Source organism: Stegastes partitus, unplaced genomic scaffold, assembly GCF_000690725.1.
Source record: "Stegastes partitus isolate 25-593 unplaced genomic scaffold, Stegastes_partitus-1.0.2 Scaffold1028, whole genome shotgun sequence".
Taxonomy (NCBI): domain Eukaryota; kingdom Metazoa; phylum Chordata; class Actinopteri; family Pomacentridae; genus Stegastes; species Stegastes partitus.
The window spans coordinates 226,543-247,780 of NW_007578759.1; the positions used below are offsets into that span (position 1 = coordinate 226,543).

The window sequence follows — 21,238 nt, forward strand, 5'->3', positions numbered from 1 at the left end:
CTGGATGCTGCTGAGCCTCTCACAGAGTTTCCCTCCAACAGAACCTCAGAGCTCCTCTATAGAAAACCCAGAAACATTCATGGTTCTGAGCCTGGCTGCAAACTTAGCCACTGATTCTACAGCCCCATCAAGAAAGGATTATTATTATTGATTGATTTGATTTTTATTTATTTAATTAGATTTTATTTTATTTTTACATTCAGCCTTTAAAAAGCCATTTTCAGCTGGCCATTTAATAAATAGGCTGTAAAGTAACATCTGCAGTCAGATGTCATGTGTTTCCGTCGCCACGGCTCCCGGACAGCCTGCTGGAGAACATCCCAGAGGAAACACTGTACAGCGCATATGTACAGCCTCCCTACAGACAGGGAGACACTGAATATAAAGTAGAACCACACAATGAGCTGTTTTAAGCTGAACCACATTTCTAAGGCTGCACTTTTATCGGCAGTTCCAATATGTAATAAATAACAAATAACAGTAAATGTTATGAATCCTGAGGTTAAATCTGACCATTCATCTACATCAGTACTACAGTGGGTAGATTATTAAAACTATGTGCTATTCTCTGAGCTTCATGAGCAAAGGGTCACTAAAATCAAAGTGTCTTAATGTGGTTAGCATGTTTAAAGGCAATCTGCCTGTTAGATCAGGACAGCAGTGGAGGAGAGCTCCTGATGATTCATCAAAGCAAATCCATATCTTCCTAAAGCTGATGCCACATGTAGAGGACCTTCTAAAAAGCTGGAATAAAACCTGAGAAGAAAAATGGAACGCTACCAATCAGGGTGTAGAAACTCTGTAATGCTGCGACATGTTGGCTCGTACATGAATGAACCGCCGACTCCTCAAAGTAAAACACCAGGTTTGTTTTTGAACTGCATTAAGCCAGTAGATAGCAGGCTACCCAACACCAGAGAACCTACAGGCAGCTACAACACGGGATCCTGTGCACCTCTGACAGAACCACAGAGGTTAAATAAACCGGGGAAATGTGCACCAGACGGACTGGACCTGGCTTAGTGGACCTGCAGCTCTATATGAGCCGCAGCAACACGCTGGGGAGTGTTTTGCACAGAACCAGGCATTTGGTTTCCACTCCTGAGGAGGAAGCTTCCAGCAGGTATAGCTACACACATACAGCAGGTGAAGGAGTGTTGGTCTTAGATGTACCTAAAAACATCAGAGCCTTTCGAGGACTTTTGACTTTTTCATGTGTTTCAGTGCTGGTTATCGTGTCGTACCGCTGGAGTCACATCAGGACCTCGCTATGGGCACATGTGTGCATTTATTAGACTCTCACAGGTGCTCCTATGTGCTCGTTGTTCCATCTGCATGGGGTCTTTGGGTCTTACCATCACAGCGAGGTCTTCATGGAAGGAGGCTTCGGTCTCGGCTGGCTGGGGGCTGAGGGCTGAGTCACTGCTGCTTCTCACCAGCAGGGGTGTGTCTGCACAGAACCAGAGAACAGCAGATAAAGGAAATGTGGAGGTGGGCTGAGAACCTGTGACGCTGAGGCCTGTCCCTATAGATCTGGGTGATACCTGCACATCCGCTTCAGATATTCTGCTCTAACGTGTTTTTCATCCACTGCATGATGCAAAGCTGAGATTAGCTGCCTTAATTCTTGTCTCACTACACGAGATAATAAGGTCGCGTTAAACAGAAGCAGAGATGTGTATGAATAAAAAAACTACAGGAAACATTTCAGGGAGATGTTCTACAGTTTGTCTTATTTCCCTGTTTAAATAACACATCTGGAAAGGAATATGACAACATAACAGCAGACATGGGACATAAAACAGTCCATATAACTACCTTCAGTCACATTTTTAAAACGATACGACAGATCAGGAGAAAAGGTGGCAGTAGAGAAGGCCTGTATCTGTGATGCTGCTCTGATGGAGTCACAGTTCAGCAGGATTCATGTCTAATAATAATTCTTTAGTTGACAAGATACAGACCTACGCTAGTCACGGCGCACTGCACAGAGGCTTCTGAGTGTTTCTTCACAAGTGTCAGAGCAGAATGAGAAAGGAAGAGAGAAAAGACGAATGTTTTTATGTGGCTGCTGACAAAATGAATTTCTGCTCTGTCACGGCGATACTCATCAGAAATCCAGCCTGCAGAAGTCCACGTGGGCTCGCAAACAACAGAGAAGACGGAGCGACGCTGTGGTATGGTCAGTGAGCATCCAGCAGAAGATGAAAGTAAGGAAAGAAAAGACACACTGACAAAGAAAGAGGCAACTTAAAGCAGCCTCAGGGTTTCCCTCACACTGACTTTAATCATCCAGACGAACAGCCAGACGCGTGCTTATGGATGGACGTCCATATCTGCTGATTACATACTAAGCTCATCTTTGAAAGCTGTTTGTGGAAATGCACCACTTCATAGGTCTGCAAGGAGCAGATCTGAGAGCAGCGGCGTGAGACGTTATGTACGATCCTCCCTTCACATCCCATTGGTGAGCACACTGCTGTTCCTGCATCCAAACGGCCAGTAAGTGGCTGACGAGCAGATTTTCTGTGTGCAAGTATGTAACGTATGACACGTCTCCTCCTTCGCATCTCATCAGCCCTCTGCATAAAATCCTCATTTAGGGGAAGCTGATAGATGAAGCCACCGCCCTGGAGCCTGTGCTGCTGCTGAAGCCAGGGAGCAGCGATCCTGAGAGGAAAGTCAACACTGAGAAACGCAAATAAATAAGATTTATCAGTGGCCATGTGATGATGATCTGTGTGGTGCCTTAGATCCACCATCCCCACTCACAGACACCATTAATCCACATATACATTAAGAACACGGCCACGCTAGCGTCTATGGTTCAGCTGGGAATAGAAGAGCAGAGGTGGAGGGAACTCTATACGGGCGCTACTCAGACGACAGGCCACATGGTATTTGTAGGGTCACGTATTGATCGTCACCAAATGGACCCTTGGTGCTCTTAGACTGGCTGGAGATATGGATTACATCAAACTCTGATCAATCCATCTCCTCAGAGGAAGGCAGTGAGAGACAGATGAATGGAGGAGGACAGGAGGCAGAGACACTGGATGGAGACAGAAACACAAGCAGAGGAGCGACAGGAGGAGATGGTGAACATGTGCAACAGAAATATCAATAACAGATGGTTCATATATGTACACGTATATTCTAATAGCTACACAGGAGCTACTACAGCCACTGACGTGTTGTTTCACCACGTGTCTGATCCTCCTACAGTCACACCGTGACATAGAGCTCTGCTGTTTGATCTGATGCATGATACCAGACTGAACTAATTGTTGTCATTTAAATATTAGCAATGTGTCTATTTCTCTGTTTTAGGTTACACACTACCTGTTCAGTGGAGAAATAACTGTGGAATACATAACTATGGTACCCATAAGGCATATTTGGCAGGTTTTTTGTGGTCCAGCCTTCTGGGTTGTTCTGTGAGACTGAATATGGGATAGATGGAGAAACAGCTGCAGCCAGCATTTTCTCAGAACTTACACTGAAGCTAAACACCTTCTGATCAAATAAATCAGCTGCACAGCGTCATCAGAAGGTGTCCGGTGTGTTTATGCGACCCACATGGTGGTGGAAGAAGGTTGACGGAGAGCCCAAGTGAAGGCAGATGAATGAAAAGCCTGCACGAGTCTGCTCATAACAAGGAGGCAGTGACACAAAGACGAGGAGACACAGGACGGTTTGGAGACAGTCAGAGGCAGAAAGGTGGAGAAGGAGGTGGTAGAGAGGAGGAGAGAGGCTGGACAGAGACAGTGGTAGAGGCCTAACGCTGACCTTCTCACTCTGACAGTGATCGTCTCCAGAGCTGCGCTACCTCTAATCTCCCATGACAGTCACACATTAGCACTAAGCTCTGCTGACAGGCGCCATACTGAAACAGACTAAACTTCCTGTCTTAGCCGTGTCGCAGCATACAGCCAAGGCCCCTTCACGATTTAGGAAGGTCGTATCGTACGAGCCCAAATGTCACTTCTGTTATTACTGCTGGAGATAAACTAGCAGTATTGATAGAGGATATTTACGGTCATACGTACAGAGTGTGACATTAGATCTGGTCCAGTGGGACAGAGAAGACAGTATCATCAAAATCACTAAGAATACAGAAAACAACGAGCCCTGCTGATAAAAGGCACAGCTTACACTAAACACCAGAGCGGTATCACTCCTCATCTGAAGTGGCGTAAAATAAAACTGACTGTGAGCAGTCCATCACCCTCATGCTGAAGCTACCTTCAACCACGGCTGAGCCTTCTCACGCTCACATGTACAGCACGCTACTGAACCAGCACTTGACTTGACATAAGCCAGAGAGGGGTACCGGGGACGTAAAGGTCAGGCAGATAGGTCTAGTCCAGGTAACAGGAACCAGACACAGACATCAGTTTCTGCTCTGCAGCCTGACAGAACACACACACTTCCTGTCTTCTCCTTTTCATCCTGGCCTCACTGACACGGTTCTGCCAACACGTCAGCAGCTACCATCCTGCTTCCATTACTGTGCTGCCCATCACATGCTGACCTTCGTCTGTCCAGGAATGTGAACTTAACATCTTTTCTAGCATCTACACGACATGTACGGCTCTAAAACCAAGAACATGCTGAACAGGAAACGCCAACTGGGTTTTATTATTTCAGAATGACTGATTTTTGTCTTCATGCCACCGACTCATCCCGTCTATACAAAACGATGTTTTTAATCACGTCATTAGAAACTAAAGCTGCTTCTTGTCTGACATCCGCTGTGACACTGACCTGTTGCTGCACCGACCTACAGGTTACAGCTAAAAGCTAAGAGGCTTCCCGGAGGACTTTCTCTTCCTTTGCCATGTTTCTGCAGTCCTTTGAAACCGAATTCAGACCACGTGACACTCAGCTCTGGTACGACAAAGCCCCGGCCCGGTCAACAGTTGGGGGAAGACTAAGTACTTCTCAGAGGCAGCAGAGCTTTTCTAGCAGCCAGAGGTAAAGTGGACGGGCTTGTCAGAGGCACAACACCTGGTCCAATTGGGTTTGGCTTAGTGCTGCATTACAGTGACAAACGCCAGAGCTGCACTCATGTCAGGGACAATGGTCCTCCTCTAGAGACGAGAAAGTTCCTGAATGAAGCCTAAATCCAACCAAAGACGGAGCACACATGTTCAGACAGCTTAAAAACTCTGCAAAGAACTTTTGAAAGAACTTTAAAATCTTCTAGAAATAAACATTATTATATGTTGCACACATACATTCATCAAGCACATGTTGTGTATGTTCATATATATGATAATAGAAAGCAGAGAGGTCCCCTATCAACATTTAGATCACACAACCTCAGACTGAATGACTCTCACACATTTTTCTCTAATATGGAGATCTGCAGAATGTCAAACCACATCAACGTTAAACTAAAAACAAACTTACTGGACTTCAGGGCTGAGGAAGTGACTTCAATCTCTCCTCCTGTGATTGGCTGGAAGGCAGCGAGCTCGGCCTGGTAGAGCTCGGGGCTGGGGGCGAGGCTGGTGTTGGCCACGCCCCTCTGCTGGGCTTCCTGCTCCTCATACACCGCCATCAGCTAAAGGAAACACACACAGGAGTCGCTTATTGTTCACTTCATGTCTTCTACTCGTTTAATTCATTATGAGCACAGTACTGGAGCAGAGGGAAGGTGTAGGACTCCCAACATGGGCTCACAGTGGCTCCAGGTTTTCTGTTTGCTTCTCGTTACTCACACTGAGATAAAAGCCACTCCAGCTCTCTTTGCTGCCAGCACGCTACTTTAGCGATTTACTTGCATTACACAATGCAAAGCAAATGTTAGAGGCAGCACCAGCGCATTTTAAGTCAAGCAGAGAATGTGAAGCAGACACCCGAGCTGCCCTGAGAGGTGACGTCTCCTGACTGTACTACACACTGTACTGGATGAACGGCGATAAACACCCTGCTGCTCACATGTCTTCAGATCAAGCACAGCAAAGGAAAACGGTGTGCGGTTCAGTGCATGTGCATGCACACAGCGTGTGTGTTACCTTGTGGATGAGGACGCTATAGAGGACGTCCAAGGAGCCCAGCATTCCTGCGACAGAGCGGGTGGCTACTGATTAACACCTGCCTCCATCCGTGTCCCTGGTGCATGTGTGTGACGCTCTGCTAGCTGTAGCTGTGTTATATAGAGGAATCCCCGTCTATTGAGCATTGCACTGAGTCTGCGTTTAGCCGAACATAGCACAGAGCTGGTCAACACACTGTTCTAGGGGCCTCCATGCACAGGCTGAATAGGCCTGTGTGTGTACACGCAAGTGTGTGTCAACGTATGTGTGTGTGCGTCGTGTCTATAGCGGTCAAGAGTAAAGAAAGAGGACTTTGCCAGCAAAGCCAGAGGCTTCCTGCCACACTGGAACCCACAAGTGTGCAACACACTGTCTCTCTGCCTCACATGCAGCGTGAGTGACTGCTCTGTGGTCTGGTGACTGCTTCTTCTGCACTAGTCAGCAAAAAATAAAATAAAACAATGCAGGTCTAAAACACAAAGCAATGGCTCATGGAGAACCTGATCAGTAGAGCAGTTTGTTCATCCAAAACTAAATCTGGTTTTGAAACAGGAAAATCTAAATAAATAACATAAATAAGACTCTATTAAACCCGCTATGCTAACAATTTGATTGTTAATTGATAGTTGTGTGTTTGATGAGATGGAGTTACAGGTGTGTTTGCTGATCACCTATAAGGGTCACAAAGCATCAAGTTGGACCAAGTGTCCAGCTGCTGTCCCGTTAGCTAACTGCCTGACCCTGCTGCTAACACTGAGCTGGGTTTACCAAATACAGGCTGGTATAGCAGCTATAGAAGCTAACGCTGCTAACATCCAGGAGCAGCAGGACTCTGATCACATGCTTTCTACAACATTTAAACTAAAGCGACGGAGTGTATCTGCAGGCTAATGCTAATGCTAACTACAGGTAACAACTTCACATACATCAGGTCTGGGAGCGATGACTAGCAGCAGCTGTAACTAGCAGCAGCTATAACTAGCAGCAGCTATAACTAGGCAGCAGCTATAACTAGCAGCAGCTATAACTAGCAGCAGCGATAACTAGCAGCAGCTGTAACTAGGCAGCTGGTTGTTAATGTGGAAGACAGTAGTGATATCAGTGAATTCTGGATTTGTCAGGTCAATCACTGAACAGGAATTTTACATGGAGTCATTACTTTCTGCTGTTTAATTTAGAATTCCAGTAGCCTGGTGTCTACCTTAACTCCTAAGCCTGACCCTGACCTTAACCTTAACTTTAACCCTAACCCTAACTCCTGTTGCACTAATGCCTACTTTGTGGTAAACATTAAGCATCAGTGGTTAAAAATGTTTTTGTTACAGTGTTCATTTCAACCATTTACACATTACTAGTTGTTGACGGGGTTAAAATCTGACTTAACTCTGAAATACTCAACCTCTACCTTCTTTACTGAACATACATGCTACATGTATGTTCGTTCTCTGCAGCACGCCCTGAGCAGGCAGAGCAGAGAGCTGAACAGCACTGAGTTACACAATATCGCACCTTTCTCACCATCTTCCATCCAGATCTCACCAGATATTCAGCACAACCGAGGCCTCTCCGGCTCTCACACATTCATGTTCTGACACACTCCCCACCTCCATCTGTCTCACACACATTCCTCTCATTGTCCTGCTCCATCTTTCCTCCGTCCTTTGTCTCTACATCCCCGACCGCTCCTCTGTCCTATTAGTGTATTTACACACTTCTGCTCATTCCTGGAGAGCACAACCTTGGCTTGGTGATGTAATCACAGTGCTTCTTACTTGATGATGATCCATCAACCTTTTCCTGCCAAGCAGCAAACCTTTGGCGAGCCTTGTCCGGCAGCTACTGCAGAGACGGCAATTAGGCCGACAGGAAAAAGAGGGACACGGAGGTGAGGAAGGGACAGCGGCGCTTTAAAAACCTACACATATTTCACAAAAACAGCTCACATGCTTGACCAGTTTCCATGAATGTGTCTGCTACAGAGAGCAGAACAAGACTAATAGCTCCCAGATAAGAAAGAGGGGCGGCGGAGATTCTTAAAAAAGAACATCTGAGAGAATGACTGGAAGAAAAATGTGTAGACAAATTCAACAGAGCCTTGCCAAGTCTCCTAAAAAGCTGAGGTGAAAAGAAAGGGAAGACAACCAGATGAGACAGGGGAGGACTTAGCCTCTGTTCTGTTCGACAGAGGAACTCAAAGACCTGCCAAACAACATGACACCACAGCCCGAGAAGCGACGGAGAGACGGGCGAGAGGCAGAGAGGTGACAGAGTGAAGCACAGAGAGACTTATAATGATAATAATGAGCCAGACTGACAGATGTGCTGTACTGTGAAAACCTCTGGGATGTCAGAGAGGAAGAGCAAAAACCTGAAGCTTCACATTGTCTCAGAGCATCACTGTGTCAAGTGCTGGTCCAATGATGAGTCCACTTCCAGCAAAAATGAAAAGTTACCTGCTGCCAAGTCTGTCTGTTCCTCTCACACCAGCCGCTCACCGACTTCAGACTCAAGACGTAGAGCATCTTCTTTAGCTGTTTTTGTCACATTACATTAAAAAAATCACATCTGCACAACCTGAACAGGGCTGCAGGTGGATCAGTGGTTAGCACCGTGGCCTCGCAGCTAGAAGGTCGCCGGTTAGCATCCCGGTGAGGACACCCAGGATCTTCCTGCGTGGAGTCTCCATGTTCTCCCCGTGCAGCGTGGGTTCTCTCCGGGTTCTCCGGCTTCCTCCCACAGTCCAGAAACATGCTGAGGTTAATTGGTGATTGTAAATTGTCCGTAGGTGTGAATGTGAGTGTGCTTGGTTGTACAGATAATGGATGGATGTTTTTATAACATTGCATTAAAAAATCACATATGCACAACCTAAACAACACGGAGGTTGTGTCCGAAACCATCCACTCACTCCCTGCTCCCTACCCAGGGACCACCATGTAGTGAAGTGTGTAGTGAGCATCTCGGCAAACTGACACTCTGGACACGACTGGAGCTACTGGTTACGTCGCTCACTAGCTGTTTGTAGCGCGAAGAGCAAACGCATCAGATATACAGTTAACTGCGCTGCTAAGAATCGGGTCAAATAAAATTTAGCAAAACACAAACGGGAAATGACATTTTCATGACAAGTTGTCACGCTCTCGTTTGTCTCGTTTCCTTTCACACAACGCATGGTGGTCCATGCTGCTGGTTGGTGGCCATCGGCTGTATGCCACTCTTCAGGTGCATTGTGGGAGATTTTGAGTGCACTATGTAGGTGTAGCAGGTGATTTGGGACACAGCCCTGGTGTGATCTGGTTTGATAAATGCTTGAATTACTGATGGAATATAAGACTTTATGTATAATGTTCACTTGCAGAAGTCAGTCCAAGCTGGTAGCGAGTGTGCTTGCCTGACCTCAGAACCAGTGAACCAGATATCTCCAGACCCGGCAGACAGCTCGTATTTTTAGCCACTGAGTAAAGAGTTAATTGTGACTTTCCAGCATCCAGCTCTGATCCCACTGTGTGCATCAATCATGCTATTATATATAACATTTAACCTTCTCATCAGCTGTTCTGTCAACAACCCGACACACTCAGAGATGTTGGTGAGATGCTGTGTTTTTTTCTCCTTCTGTCGGCTTCAGCGTTTCTGTCAAAACACATGTTTGACTTTGATCATGTTGCTGACAAGCTCGTGTAGGAGTGCCTTCATCCATCTGGGAGCTTGAATCCTGGAGCTCCAAAATGCCATCTGAGCAAGAAATCAGGATTCGTTTTGTCTGTATCTGCCTCCGACTACAGCGCAAACCATTTGATTGTGTGTGTGCGTTAGTCTGAGCTTTAGACATCTAAATGCTTGTAAAATATCAGAAATACATGCTATGTGTGTCAATACTGCTCTGCATGAGTCCCAGGGTGCCGGCGACCCACAATATCTAACAGGGTTAGGTAAAAGGACCCGAGTACTGGAAGTTAACTGATCCCAAACGTAGGGCTGGACCCAAATAACCGAAGCACGAGACAAGACAACACACGTGAGGTCACACTGGGCTCTGGGAAACACTGATCAGCATTTTTAACTTGTATAATAATAATCAACAGTGAAGATACTGGTGAGCTGCAGCCCTCGCTGAGCCTCAATCACCACCTGGTCGGTCTCTCTGAACGGCAGAGTTCCTTCTATGTTTACTTCACACCAACACCGTGACCAGAGTACGACTCGCTCTTTTATTCAGAAGTTAACAACCTGGTGTGATTAACAATACCTGGCTGCAGACGATGAACTCTAACAGCAACAAGGCCAACAGGTGATGTTTCAGTGAGCTGCGTACACCAGCACCGTGTGCATACTGTATGGGAACGTGTTCTAACGTGTGACAGGAAGCAGTGCAGCGTCGGCTTCTGTCCACTAACACAACTGTAAGAGGCCTTCACATGGACACAGGTAGATTAATAGCAGCTCAGCCTCTACGTGGACAACATGGCATCAGTGCATGTGCCTACATTACCATCTCCTTCCACATGATACGCTTTCTAATCGGGTCGATTAGAGCCTGATTGATTGGTTTGCTGTGGATCAATAAAATGCTACAATCAGCCAAATGCATGAACATATACGCAGCTCTCACACACACACACACACATCTTTAAACATGCACACCGCTGAGCTTTGATTTCTACTCACCACCACTTACCATGAAGGTCTATGATGTTCATATGTGCATCTGATGCAGTCAGCAATATTCTAAGCAATGACCACTCCATCACCACAGATCTATCAAAACCGCCGCACCGGCCCATGCATGACCGAACGTGCACGTGCACGTGCACAGGCCTGTGAATAATCACACTGCTGTCGTACACGGTACATCAGGCATTATTCTACAGCCTGTGTTCAACCTGTGCAGCTAGTTTTGGGAACATGACGGAGGATTAAGAGGGAAAATAAGACAGTGTGCAAAAATAACAATCTTCTATTTTCTCCTGTGAATATGCTAATTTACTGCCAGCTGTGCTATTTCAGCTTTTCATGGTGCTTCTTCATAAAAACAATGTTATTAATGAACTCCAATGATCTGAACACAACAATGAATTGAGGATAATAAATGTGTGTTCCAGGTCCAGAATCACAGAGTTCTACCGTTCCTCATCAGACAGAAACCCAGTCTGATCACACACACACACACACACACACACACACTGACAGAGGACAGGCTGACAGCACCACCTAGCTCCACACCACACAAACTGCATCTGAAGCGCATCATGAAGCCACTGCACCCCGATGGCCCACCCACCTCTAGCCCTCACAGGTTGGCACTGTGCTCACCTGTGAGCTTCATCCTGCAGCAGAAGAGCTGCTCTGCCTGTGAGAAGCAAAGAGAGGCAGACTGACATATGTCGTGTTCTCTGTCTGTCTGTATGGAAACACTTGGATGAAGCTCTTTAAACTCTGTAAACCAGCTGAGCGTTTCTATCGGCATGTCCTCATTCCCTTCTGATGTGATGCCAAAGTTTAAAACGGGCATGTTTAGTCTCGGGACATAACTCTGAAGCATGCACCACTAAGAGCTGAGCTGCTGTCGTGTCGAGTTCAGGCCACTCGAGCAAACCAACGCTCTCTGAAGTTAACATGAGAAATATTGCTGTTAAAGCCGAGCACGGTTCTGTGTGACCACCATGAAAATAATTGTGCAGATCACAAAGAGAATTTGAATGAACCCTGAGGCAGGTCAGCTCTTCCATGCTCGGCTACGTACACGGTGGCCTTTTCGTCTTCCATCAGCAGATATTCCTGCTTAGCCCAGTTTCCCCTCCGGCTTCACTTTCCTCCTCTCTGTTGCTTCCTATCCTCCCTCCGCCCATCCTTTGCCTATCCTCTCCTCCGGTTGCCTCCGTTCTCGGTTACTTTGCTTCCTCTCATTTGCCCTGCCTCCTGTCTTCGCCTCCTCCTCCTTCGCTCTGCCCTCTGCAGCTCCTCTCTCCGGCCCAGCCTCTCTCCTCTGAGTGCTGGTGGTTCCTTACAAATCAGCTGATGTAAATCATCATGTTCCAGCACTTTGCTCTATTGGACACACTCACACAGCAACAAAGAGCTTATTGATTAGCACATGAAGCTGATACGCCCGCGCTCACTCTCTCCATCTCCATACTCTGTTTATAATCCCACGACTTCATTCCTTGATGTTTCCTGTCTTCCATCACACTTGTTCTCGTCTCTTGCGCTGTTTAAACGTCTTAAATGCAGCGGCTGACAGAGAGAACATTAACGACAGATTTCAGCACAGATAATAAAACACAAAGGACGTGCATGCTGTACATCAGAAAGGCATTTACATCCACGCCGTAGAGGAGCGCAGGGACAGATGTATTAGACACACATCTCCGTGACCTCTCCGCTGCAGTCCATCCATCGCTGTGCCAATCGATAATTAGGATGATGTTGTCTCTGGACAGAGAATATGAATGAATAAAATGTGCCTGCTCAGCGGTTTGCAGCGTGCATGTGTGTGTGCTGACCCTCTATTGATCTCCAGTCACCTCACCTCCCAGCGGAGCAGCACACGTCCAGACAAAACAGGCGGGAAGGAAAAGATGAATGAGGGACAGAATTACTGTGAAGAATGAGAAGCAGACATGAAGACGTGGAGAGAGGAGGAGGAGGAGGAGACACACACAGGAAGACTTTATAGAGAGATCTGTCCTTCAAAACAGGAAAAGCAGAAAGCTTTCAGCTGTCCGACGTGCAGCAGCCTCCATCAGCACCAGCAGAACCGATGCTCAGTGACTTTGTGAACTTCAGACACACAGAACTTCAGTGTCTGTCACACAGCCAAGATATAATGACAGCTTCTGCTTCCCCAGTCCTGCAGATGGTGTGTGTGCTTGTCTGCATCCATATTTGCATGAGCGTGCGCGGCTGTTTGTGTCCCTACATATATGTAAGGAGGACATCCGTGCACGTGGGAGCGTGTGTGCTCGCCATCTAGCACCAGCTCCCCGAGGCTGTGTGTAGACCACACTTGGCCATATGGAACAGCATTATGGAGACACACAGTGGCACAGATGGACGCATTCTGTGCAGGCCATATTCTCAATGATCTACCAGGAGCAGCCTAAATGGCAGCACTCATAAACCAGAGAAAACTGAAAGGCACACTCTGAACACAGGGAAGTCAGTGTTGGTGCATCAGATCTATGACACAGTCTGACAGCTGCTTTAACTGAAGGTTAGTAGTCTCATGGTACAGCTCAACCAGGATCAGCTGTGTGCTGCTCATCTTTTCATGTCAGCTACTCTAATATTTCAATGTGCCTCTTTGTGATGAACGCAGAGCAAACAGCAGATCAGGAACTGGGGGAGTCCTGGTCAGGTGTTCTGGTCCTGATCCTAAGCGGAGGTATTTGAGGTTGTGCTGTGTGTCTGCAGGGAGGACACCAGCCAGAGGAGATAACAGCGTTCTGGTCTGTCACCAAGGTATCCCACGCATTACTGCTAACAGCAGTCTGGGTTCTGTGACTCTGACTGGTTGGAGCAACGGCCAGCGTTCACACAAAATGAAGAGCTGCTTCCCTTGAAGTTCTGGACTCCAACCTCTGAAAACGGAGAGATAACCGACGGATTATTGTCTGAGTTCAGCAGATCTGTATTCTGCTCAGCGAGGAGTCAGAGCCTGGAAGTTTGTGCACAACAGAAAGTAATGGAAACAGCAGCCCAGTGGACAAAGGGACTGGCGGTTCTGGAGGGTTATTAATCTGTCTGCATCAGTCCCAGTCCTGATCCTTATTGTTGGCCCGATACACATCAGAAGCTGTATTCTAGTAAAACACAACTTAGGAGCACCACACACCAGATCCTCAAACACGACAGTGAACATTAACAGACATCTTCTAACAGTTGGATCACAGACTGAAGAATACGGCCGAAACTAAGGATCATGATTGTTGTTTGTTATCCTTGAAAGATTGAGATGGATGAACAATATGCACTGTGGTTCTGGAGAGGCCTGGATATCACATCCAGCGCTTCGTCTCACAAAACCTCCTGAACTCACACGTTATGTCTACAAAACAAAACCTCTGTGACAAATTACCTCGTCGTACACGATTCACTCCTTCATCAACTCACCCAACAACAGTCTGGGTCTGTCTGTTGTAATCAATCTATCCGACAATGAGAACAGACCATGTTTTGACTGCATCCAAGTCTTTCTCCTTGTGCGCAGCACGGCCAAAAAATGCAAACTCCCAGTTGTTACACAGCGTTTAAAAAAGATCTCACTCCAAACCCAAGGACACTGGTATCCTCCATTCTCCTCCACAACCACTCTCACAACACCTCTGCTGTAAGGCCCTGGCTCTGCAACAACACTCATGTCCACCATGTGAATGATTTATATATCTTATATGCACAGAGCTGTAAAAGTTGTCAGGCTTTAGTTGGTCGTACTCACATCCCTGGTAGCTCATGTGTCTCGCCTTCGTTCCTTCATCCTCTCTTTCCCAACATCTTATCTCCTTCAACTGGCTCTCCACATAACAATGAACGTCTGAGTGGCTTTTGAAGCAGGATTTGCTGTCTGTCAGATGTGACTGATTAGACTGCACACACACACACACACACAGTGTTGATGGCTGTTATCTGAGGATTAACATGTCAGGATGCTGAGCACTAATAACTGGCGGCTGGATCATTGTGCTGCGCTCATATATGCCTGCATACAGACCCAGAAACACACAGAACCTACAGAACAGATTAAATCAGACCTGCTACTAGAACACATGTCACTGGGCTTCTCAGGAGGGCCGATAAAATGAGCAGAACACACGATTAGAAAATGTTGGTTAATGATCCTCGATTTTCTTATTTCCTTGAAGAGATGAAAATAAAAAGCCACATTCGTGTGAACGTTGAAACTTTGAGCGTGTCTGGTGGAGGCTGTCGCTCTATCTGATGGAGGACCGCCGCTGGAGGCATTCACGTCTATAATCTGCAACCACTCTGGGGATTATGGGGTTAACTGCTGAAAGGTTGTCTCCTGACCCCCAGACAGCTTATCTTCTTCAGAGCTGAAGGAGAACAATCAATCTTGCCACACCACTTCAAAGCTCCCCAGAAGAAAAATACTTCCAGCATCATTAACTGTTTCTACACACGACACAATCTCACCGTCTCAAATCAACAATTTCCCGTGAATAACAGAAGAAGATGGAGTAACCTGGCACGAAGCAGCCGCCGTGATGCTCGGATCAGGCAGTAAGCAGGACACGGTCCTACGGTTCACATGTCATACTTTAAACTGCTGTTATTTCATTACAGGAGCTTCACATTTAGTCAGATGGGTTTATTACTAGAAGTACACATGACACCAGCCATACTTAATGTTTATGCAAAATCCACTGCAGTTCTAAAAATCTGTTGATGTGTGTTGGGTTTAAGTGTTCTGGTGTCGTATTAGAAAGATTTCTGATTCTCTGTAAGGTTTCAGTAGCTCCTGATGTTCTTTGATTGATCGACAAACGAACCATCTGCTCCTGTTGTTTTTACTTTCAGAAGTGTCTATGCATCTTTTTTGACAATCATTTGTGAGCATAATCCTGTTCCAGCTTTAAACTGTTGTGCCAGTATGGTGCCAGGTGCCGGTACTGGCCAGTGCCAGTACCGTGCCAGTACGGTACTGTACCTCTAAAGCTGTGTCCGCTTCACACTTCAACCTATCAGCTGTTTATATGTCCACAAGCCACTGTGAAATGGGACACTACTGTCATCAGATGATTACAAATTAATGCAAAAATCTGAAAACATGAAGTGTTTCACAACGATATTTTTCACTCCAGTACTACCAACTAGCAGGTGGGGCTTTCTATCATCTCGTACCGTGCAGCATGGAGATGAGTGCCGGTGTGCTCGAGCTGCAGTGAGCAGCAGAGGTGGAGAAACTACAGATCTGCACCTCAAAGAGGAAGTACTGGTGCAGACAGGACATAAAACATCCTAACGTGTAACGCTGATACCCAGACAGGAGGTTCAGGTGTTTAATGATTACCTGAGTCCTGTTCCAGGACATGTGTCCTATGAGCTGACAGGCAGCAGGGGACTGATGGAGGACCGACCCAACACCCAGGGAGAGAAATGGTGCTGAACGGGTGCTGCTGGACTGTATAATGCAGAGATCACACATTCACCGGCTGACTGGGCTGTTTCTAGATGGCCTATTCATCAGACACATTAATCAACCAACATGGTGACGTTCTGGAGGAAACTTTAATAAATCGATCAGTGTGCTCAGGCAGCCAGTCCATGATGCTCTGGAGCTGCAACAAACAAATTTGTACCCGACAAAGAAACACCCGAGCGCCGTCCGTTAGCTCAGACCTTTGTTCAAGTGCTGCTGCACAGATCCACCACAGGTACAGGTTAGCTAGCAGCTAGCACGTTCAACACTGTGTACCTTAACTATGAAGGACAAAAAAGGCAGCAAAGGGCGCCGCGGTAGCTCCACTGGTGGAGCTGGCGACCCATGTTCAGGGCTACAGGGTTCAAGTCCCGCTCATGGCCCTTCGCTGCAGGTCCGTCCCCAGTTCTTCTCCTCCACTCTCCTGTCTCGACTGTCCCAACTAATAAAGGCCAAAAGGTGAAAGGCTTTGACGCTGATATCTAGGCTCAGCTTTCAGGTAAAACTGTCCGTGCTCGTCCACACAGTCCAGGATACTACTGCAGGACAGAGATCTGAAAGAGCAACGCTACCGACTTCTCTCAAAGGTCATATATGAAGAGAATCCATTTTTCTGATGTTTTTGTGACTGTTCTAAAGTTAAAACTGACTGATTATATACATGTTTGTTCAATAAAAGCAGTTAGCATCTGAAGGCGTGTACCTCTGCCATCAGCCTCCCAGCTGTACCACTGAGGAGGAAGACGTCCACCCAGGGCCTGTGAGACACCGAACTAAGCAGCAGTCATCCCACTCAAACGGTGATGAGCTGCCAATCACAGACTGGGTTCTTCCTGAAGGAGACGGGAACAGCAGCAGCTCGTTGGTTTCACAGCAAACAGCCGTACAGCAGCAGCATGAAGACGCTCTGCCAACACGTGAGACGCTGATAAACAGATTACGGGACCTTTGGATGCTACCTCCAGTCTAAGTTTAATAGCATTTTCCCTGCGTGTGCTTCTCGTTCCATCGCGCTGCTATCGGATGACATGTGACAACAGCATGCGGCGCGGTGTTAGCAGCAGCTACCAGGTTGTAAGGATATGTGACCAGTCTCGTAGCAACAGCCTGGTAGATGACCAGGTCTGCCTCCGAGCATCTGCTGAGCGCCGTCAGCCGAAAATAAAGATGCTGCACGCTCGTAATTTGCTTAAAAATAATCAACACGGTCTTCTGCTTGGTTGCATCATCACACTTCAGTTCCAGTGACGAGAAGCTGCTGGATCAACGGACCAGATCCTAAAGAATAAGGAGAGGAGCTGCTCCATGCAGCTGAATCCTCTGAAACTGCACGTAGGGCGGGAAACTATTAATTACAGTGAGATTACAGTGAGAAGCTATTTTACCAAAATGCAGCTGACAAACATAAAAATGAGGCTGAACTTGTTAAAGATCAGGACAGAGTCGACCCAAATGCCTCTGACCTCTGTGGCCGGGCTTCTCTCGCTGCCTGACTCCTCTATTTCCTGTCCCCAGCCCTCCATCATGCTGTCTTACCTCCACCTACTCAAGGTGAATGACAGGAATTATGTGACGCCCACTCAGGGAGCTGGTGATCTGTGTGTGTGTGTGTGTGTGTGTGTGTGTGTGTGTGTGTGTGTGTGTGTATAGGGTTAGGCAATTAAACGAGCCTGTTATCATCACTCACACATTCAGGGACAGGTTCACTCTTTATAAAGCTCTCACCGCCCAGCGCATTACTCTGTCAATGTATTTAAATCTTTCTGCTAACTGCTGCTAGCCTCGTCTGTGTGTGTGTGTGTGAGTGTGTGAGTGATGACAACACACACACACACACACACAGCATAAATCTGTCCTAAAAGCACACACACAGGACCTCCACAGAGCTCTCCTTTCACAGAGGGCTGACATGAGAGGTGGTCCCTGTAACATCTCTCTGATTGAGGTGAGGAGTAAAGCTCACCGTCATTACATTAGTCTTCCAAACAGATCACATCATCTACTCTCAAGGCCTTCAATCAAACTCCTCTTCATGCTAAATGATGTGTTCTCAAAGCAACAACGCACCTTAAAACAGACAAAAACTCTCACAGGTAGGTCTTAACACGCTGTTAGAACAGCAGAAAACCCTGTCTGAGACTGAGGTGTCTACGACTTAAAGATCTCTGTTGCTATACTCTAAATATAATGAAGGACAAAATCAGACTGGTGGGTCTGCTATATAAAACAACTTCCTATGTTTCAGGAGCAACCAGGGTTATTTCGATGGGCCACATCTTGTACAATAACAGGACTAGTCATCCCTGAAGGCGATGAGAAGCTCAAGTTCATGAGGTTTGTTATTCCTAATATGTGAATAAATGTTAGAGCTTCGATCAAACAAACATTTGTTCCCTTGTTCTGAAGTGAGAGTTGTTTAAAGCAGAGAACAGAGAAGGAATACGCAGGCAGGAAACTGTTCCCTCAGCATCACCGATCACACGACGGACCAGTTTATTAGTTACTCCATCCACAGCAGAACCCACATCCAGGCTCTTCATCAAGACAATTCATCATCACAATGAATCCATGATGATGTGGACTCCATCACAATAACAATTAGCAACACACACACGCACACGCACACGCACACACACACACACACACACACACACACACACACACACACACCCCGGTTCATGCGGTATCCATCTATTAGGCGGGTCCCAGGTGCAGCTGTGTTTCCTTAATTAAGAGCCGAGGTGCATGAAGAGTACGGGCTCCATCGTTTATCATGCTGGATATTAACCCTTTCACTTTCACCTTGTCTGCTTCATTTCAATCACTCCGTTAACCCTTTCTCTATCACTTAGGATCAGTCCTCCATATCCTGCTGCTGAGCTGCCTCATGCCGTCACCTCATGCCCACCTCATACACTTCTGCCATTAACCCCACATTTGTCTTTATTCCACTGTCTCCTCCACAGTTCTTTAATTACCAGCCTGCCTCTGCCTTACATTTTATTCACTCTGGCAATTAACCCCTTTCTCTCGTGCAACCTCCTCTTCCCCTTTTCATATGCTCTTACAAATTGCACCTATCCGTCACGCTCTCACCCTCCTAATGCCCTCGCTCTGGTCGTCGTCTCTCTCTCTCTCCCTCTGGTGTTCAGGCTCATCCTCCCCCCGGCAGCTTCTCCCTCTCTTTAGTCAATTAACCCCCCTGGTGGCTGGCTAAGGGTCAACATATGTATCAGGCCCGGATCACATCTGTATGTGCCTTTGACAAATGAAGGCTCCACACACACACACATGCAGGCGCACGAAGGTGTGACTCAAAAATGATTGGATTCATTAGAGGAAAGTGTGAAAGAAAGAAAGAAAGAAGTAGTGGTGAAGGGGAAGGAAGGGGGTGAGAGGAGAGGCGAGGCCGAGGAATTACTAAATGCTTGTCGAGAACTCTGTAACACGGTGAGAGAAGAGAGAACGAAAGGAGGCCAGAAAAAAATAACAAGCGCTGGAGGAAGACTGGTATTAACTAGATGATTTAATAGAGTGACAGGTACTGAGAGCTAAGACAGAGACACGGTGTGAAGGCAGAGACAGCGAGGAGAACCTCTGGACAGACTGGGAGGAGGAGGAAGCACAAAGAGCTGGGCAGGAGCATTGAGGCTCATTATGGTGAGATCCCACTGTTGTCTCCTCTTTATCACATCATAATGAGCAGCCTCTCACAGATAACGATGCATGAGCCCAGCCTGGACGACCTTTAGGGGAAACGTCCATTAATTGGAAATAATTGAAGCCACCTCTATCTTAAAACCTGAATGCATCGTAATGTTTAAGGCATCCGTACTCAACACGGCTGTTTCCCTCATTGCTTTTTGCTTCTTTTTATTTTTTACTTTTCTGCCATACCTTCTATTTTTACTTTAGATAATTTTCTAACTTTTGTAATCAGCATATTGATCCGAGAGAAGAGACCACATTCAATCAACAGCATCAATAGTTAGCACGTTAGCATGCATTGCTGTGAATTCAGTAACAACAATAGCAGCACTCCTGGCATTATATAACACTCCATGTGCTTTGTCTATTGAATAATAATTGAGACTCCTGTTTGAATCAGAACCAGTGACTTAACGTATGACCCATCCATCCATCGGTACACGACGTGCACACACCCACAGACACAGAGACGAGGATGCGTGCATTTAGCAGATGGCTGCTGGTTAAGAGAGTGTGAATGATAAAATGTGCCCACTACTCCACTGCCTTGTCCATTATTCCACTCCAGTGCGTTTGAAGAGTGTGAGTGTGTGGAGGTACATCGCTGTGGAGCTCTGGGCGGCACCACGTATCTGTGTCTAAGTGAAGCCATCTCATTATGTCACTCGTGTCGTAAATGAGCAATATTAAAATTAAACCATTAAATTAAAGCATTAAAAAGAGCCATTTAATTTTTTGCTCTGTTCTGCTTTTATTGTTTCTGCCCACTGTGTGTGACGGCTTGTAAGCAATCAAACTAATGGAACATTACGGACCCACTCCAAGTGTGCCACGCCAGTGATGCTGTATTACCCATCTGTGTACGTGATGGAGTGAAACCCAGCGTGCCGTTAACACATGAGGCTGAGTGACTTTAAAGGTTTAGTTTGGAGTCATTCTGCTCCTGATGTTCAGTCCGGGCCACGTCGAACCAACAACATCTGTCATGAAACACCACAGTGGACATCAGGCTGGAGTGAGCACATGCATGCAGAAAGAGACAAAAGTTTACTATTAAATAACGGCATGTGCTGTAATTGCAGTTAAATGACTAATGTTTAACTGCAGTAATCTGTGACTAATGCATAGCTAATCAACTGCCTCCCTCTGAGTCTCTCGATCTGCAGATAGACTCCACTGATGATGGCAGCCAGTCGTCTCATCAGGTTACGGCGTCATTGTTCTGCTCTGCAGCTTCAGTGAAGGACAACCGTCACCAGCTGCAGCCCAAGACGATGAGTCTGTCCATGAAACGAGAGGTTCAGTGACGAGGCAGCTAACGCAGCGC

General features: G+C 46.6%; 1 protein-coding gene across 1 annotated transcript in view; it reads right to left on the bottom strand.

Annotated features, from left to right (window-relative positions):
* The window catches only part of pard3bb (par-3 family cell polarity regulator beta b), a 218,717-nt gene that overhangs the window by 171,679 nt on the left and 25,800 nt on the right, over window positions 1–21,238 (bottom strand). The window contains exons 3-4 of the mRNA XM_008295178.1: window positions 5,416–5,569; window positions 1,356–1,450 (exon numbers count right to left, since the gene is read on the bottom strand). Coding sequence (XP_008293400.1) covers window positions 1,356–1,450; window positions 5,416–5,569 — 249 coding nt within the window. The remainder of the gene's footprint in view (window positions 1–1,355; window positions 1,451–5,415; window positions 5,570–21,238) is intronic.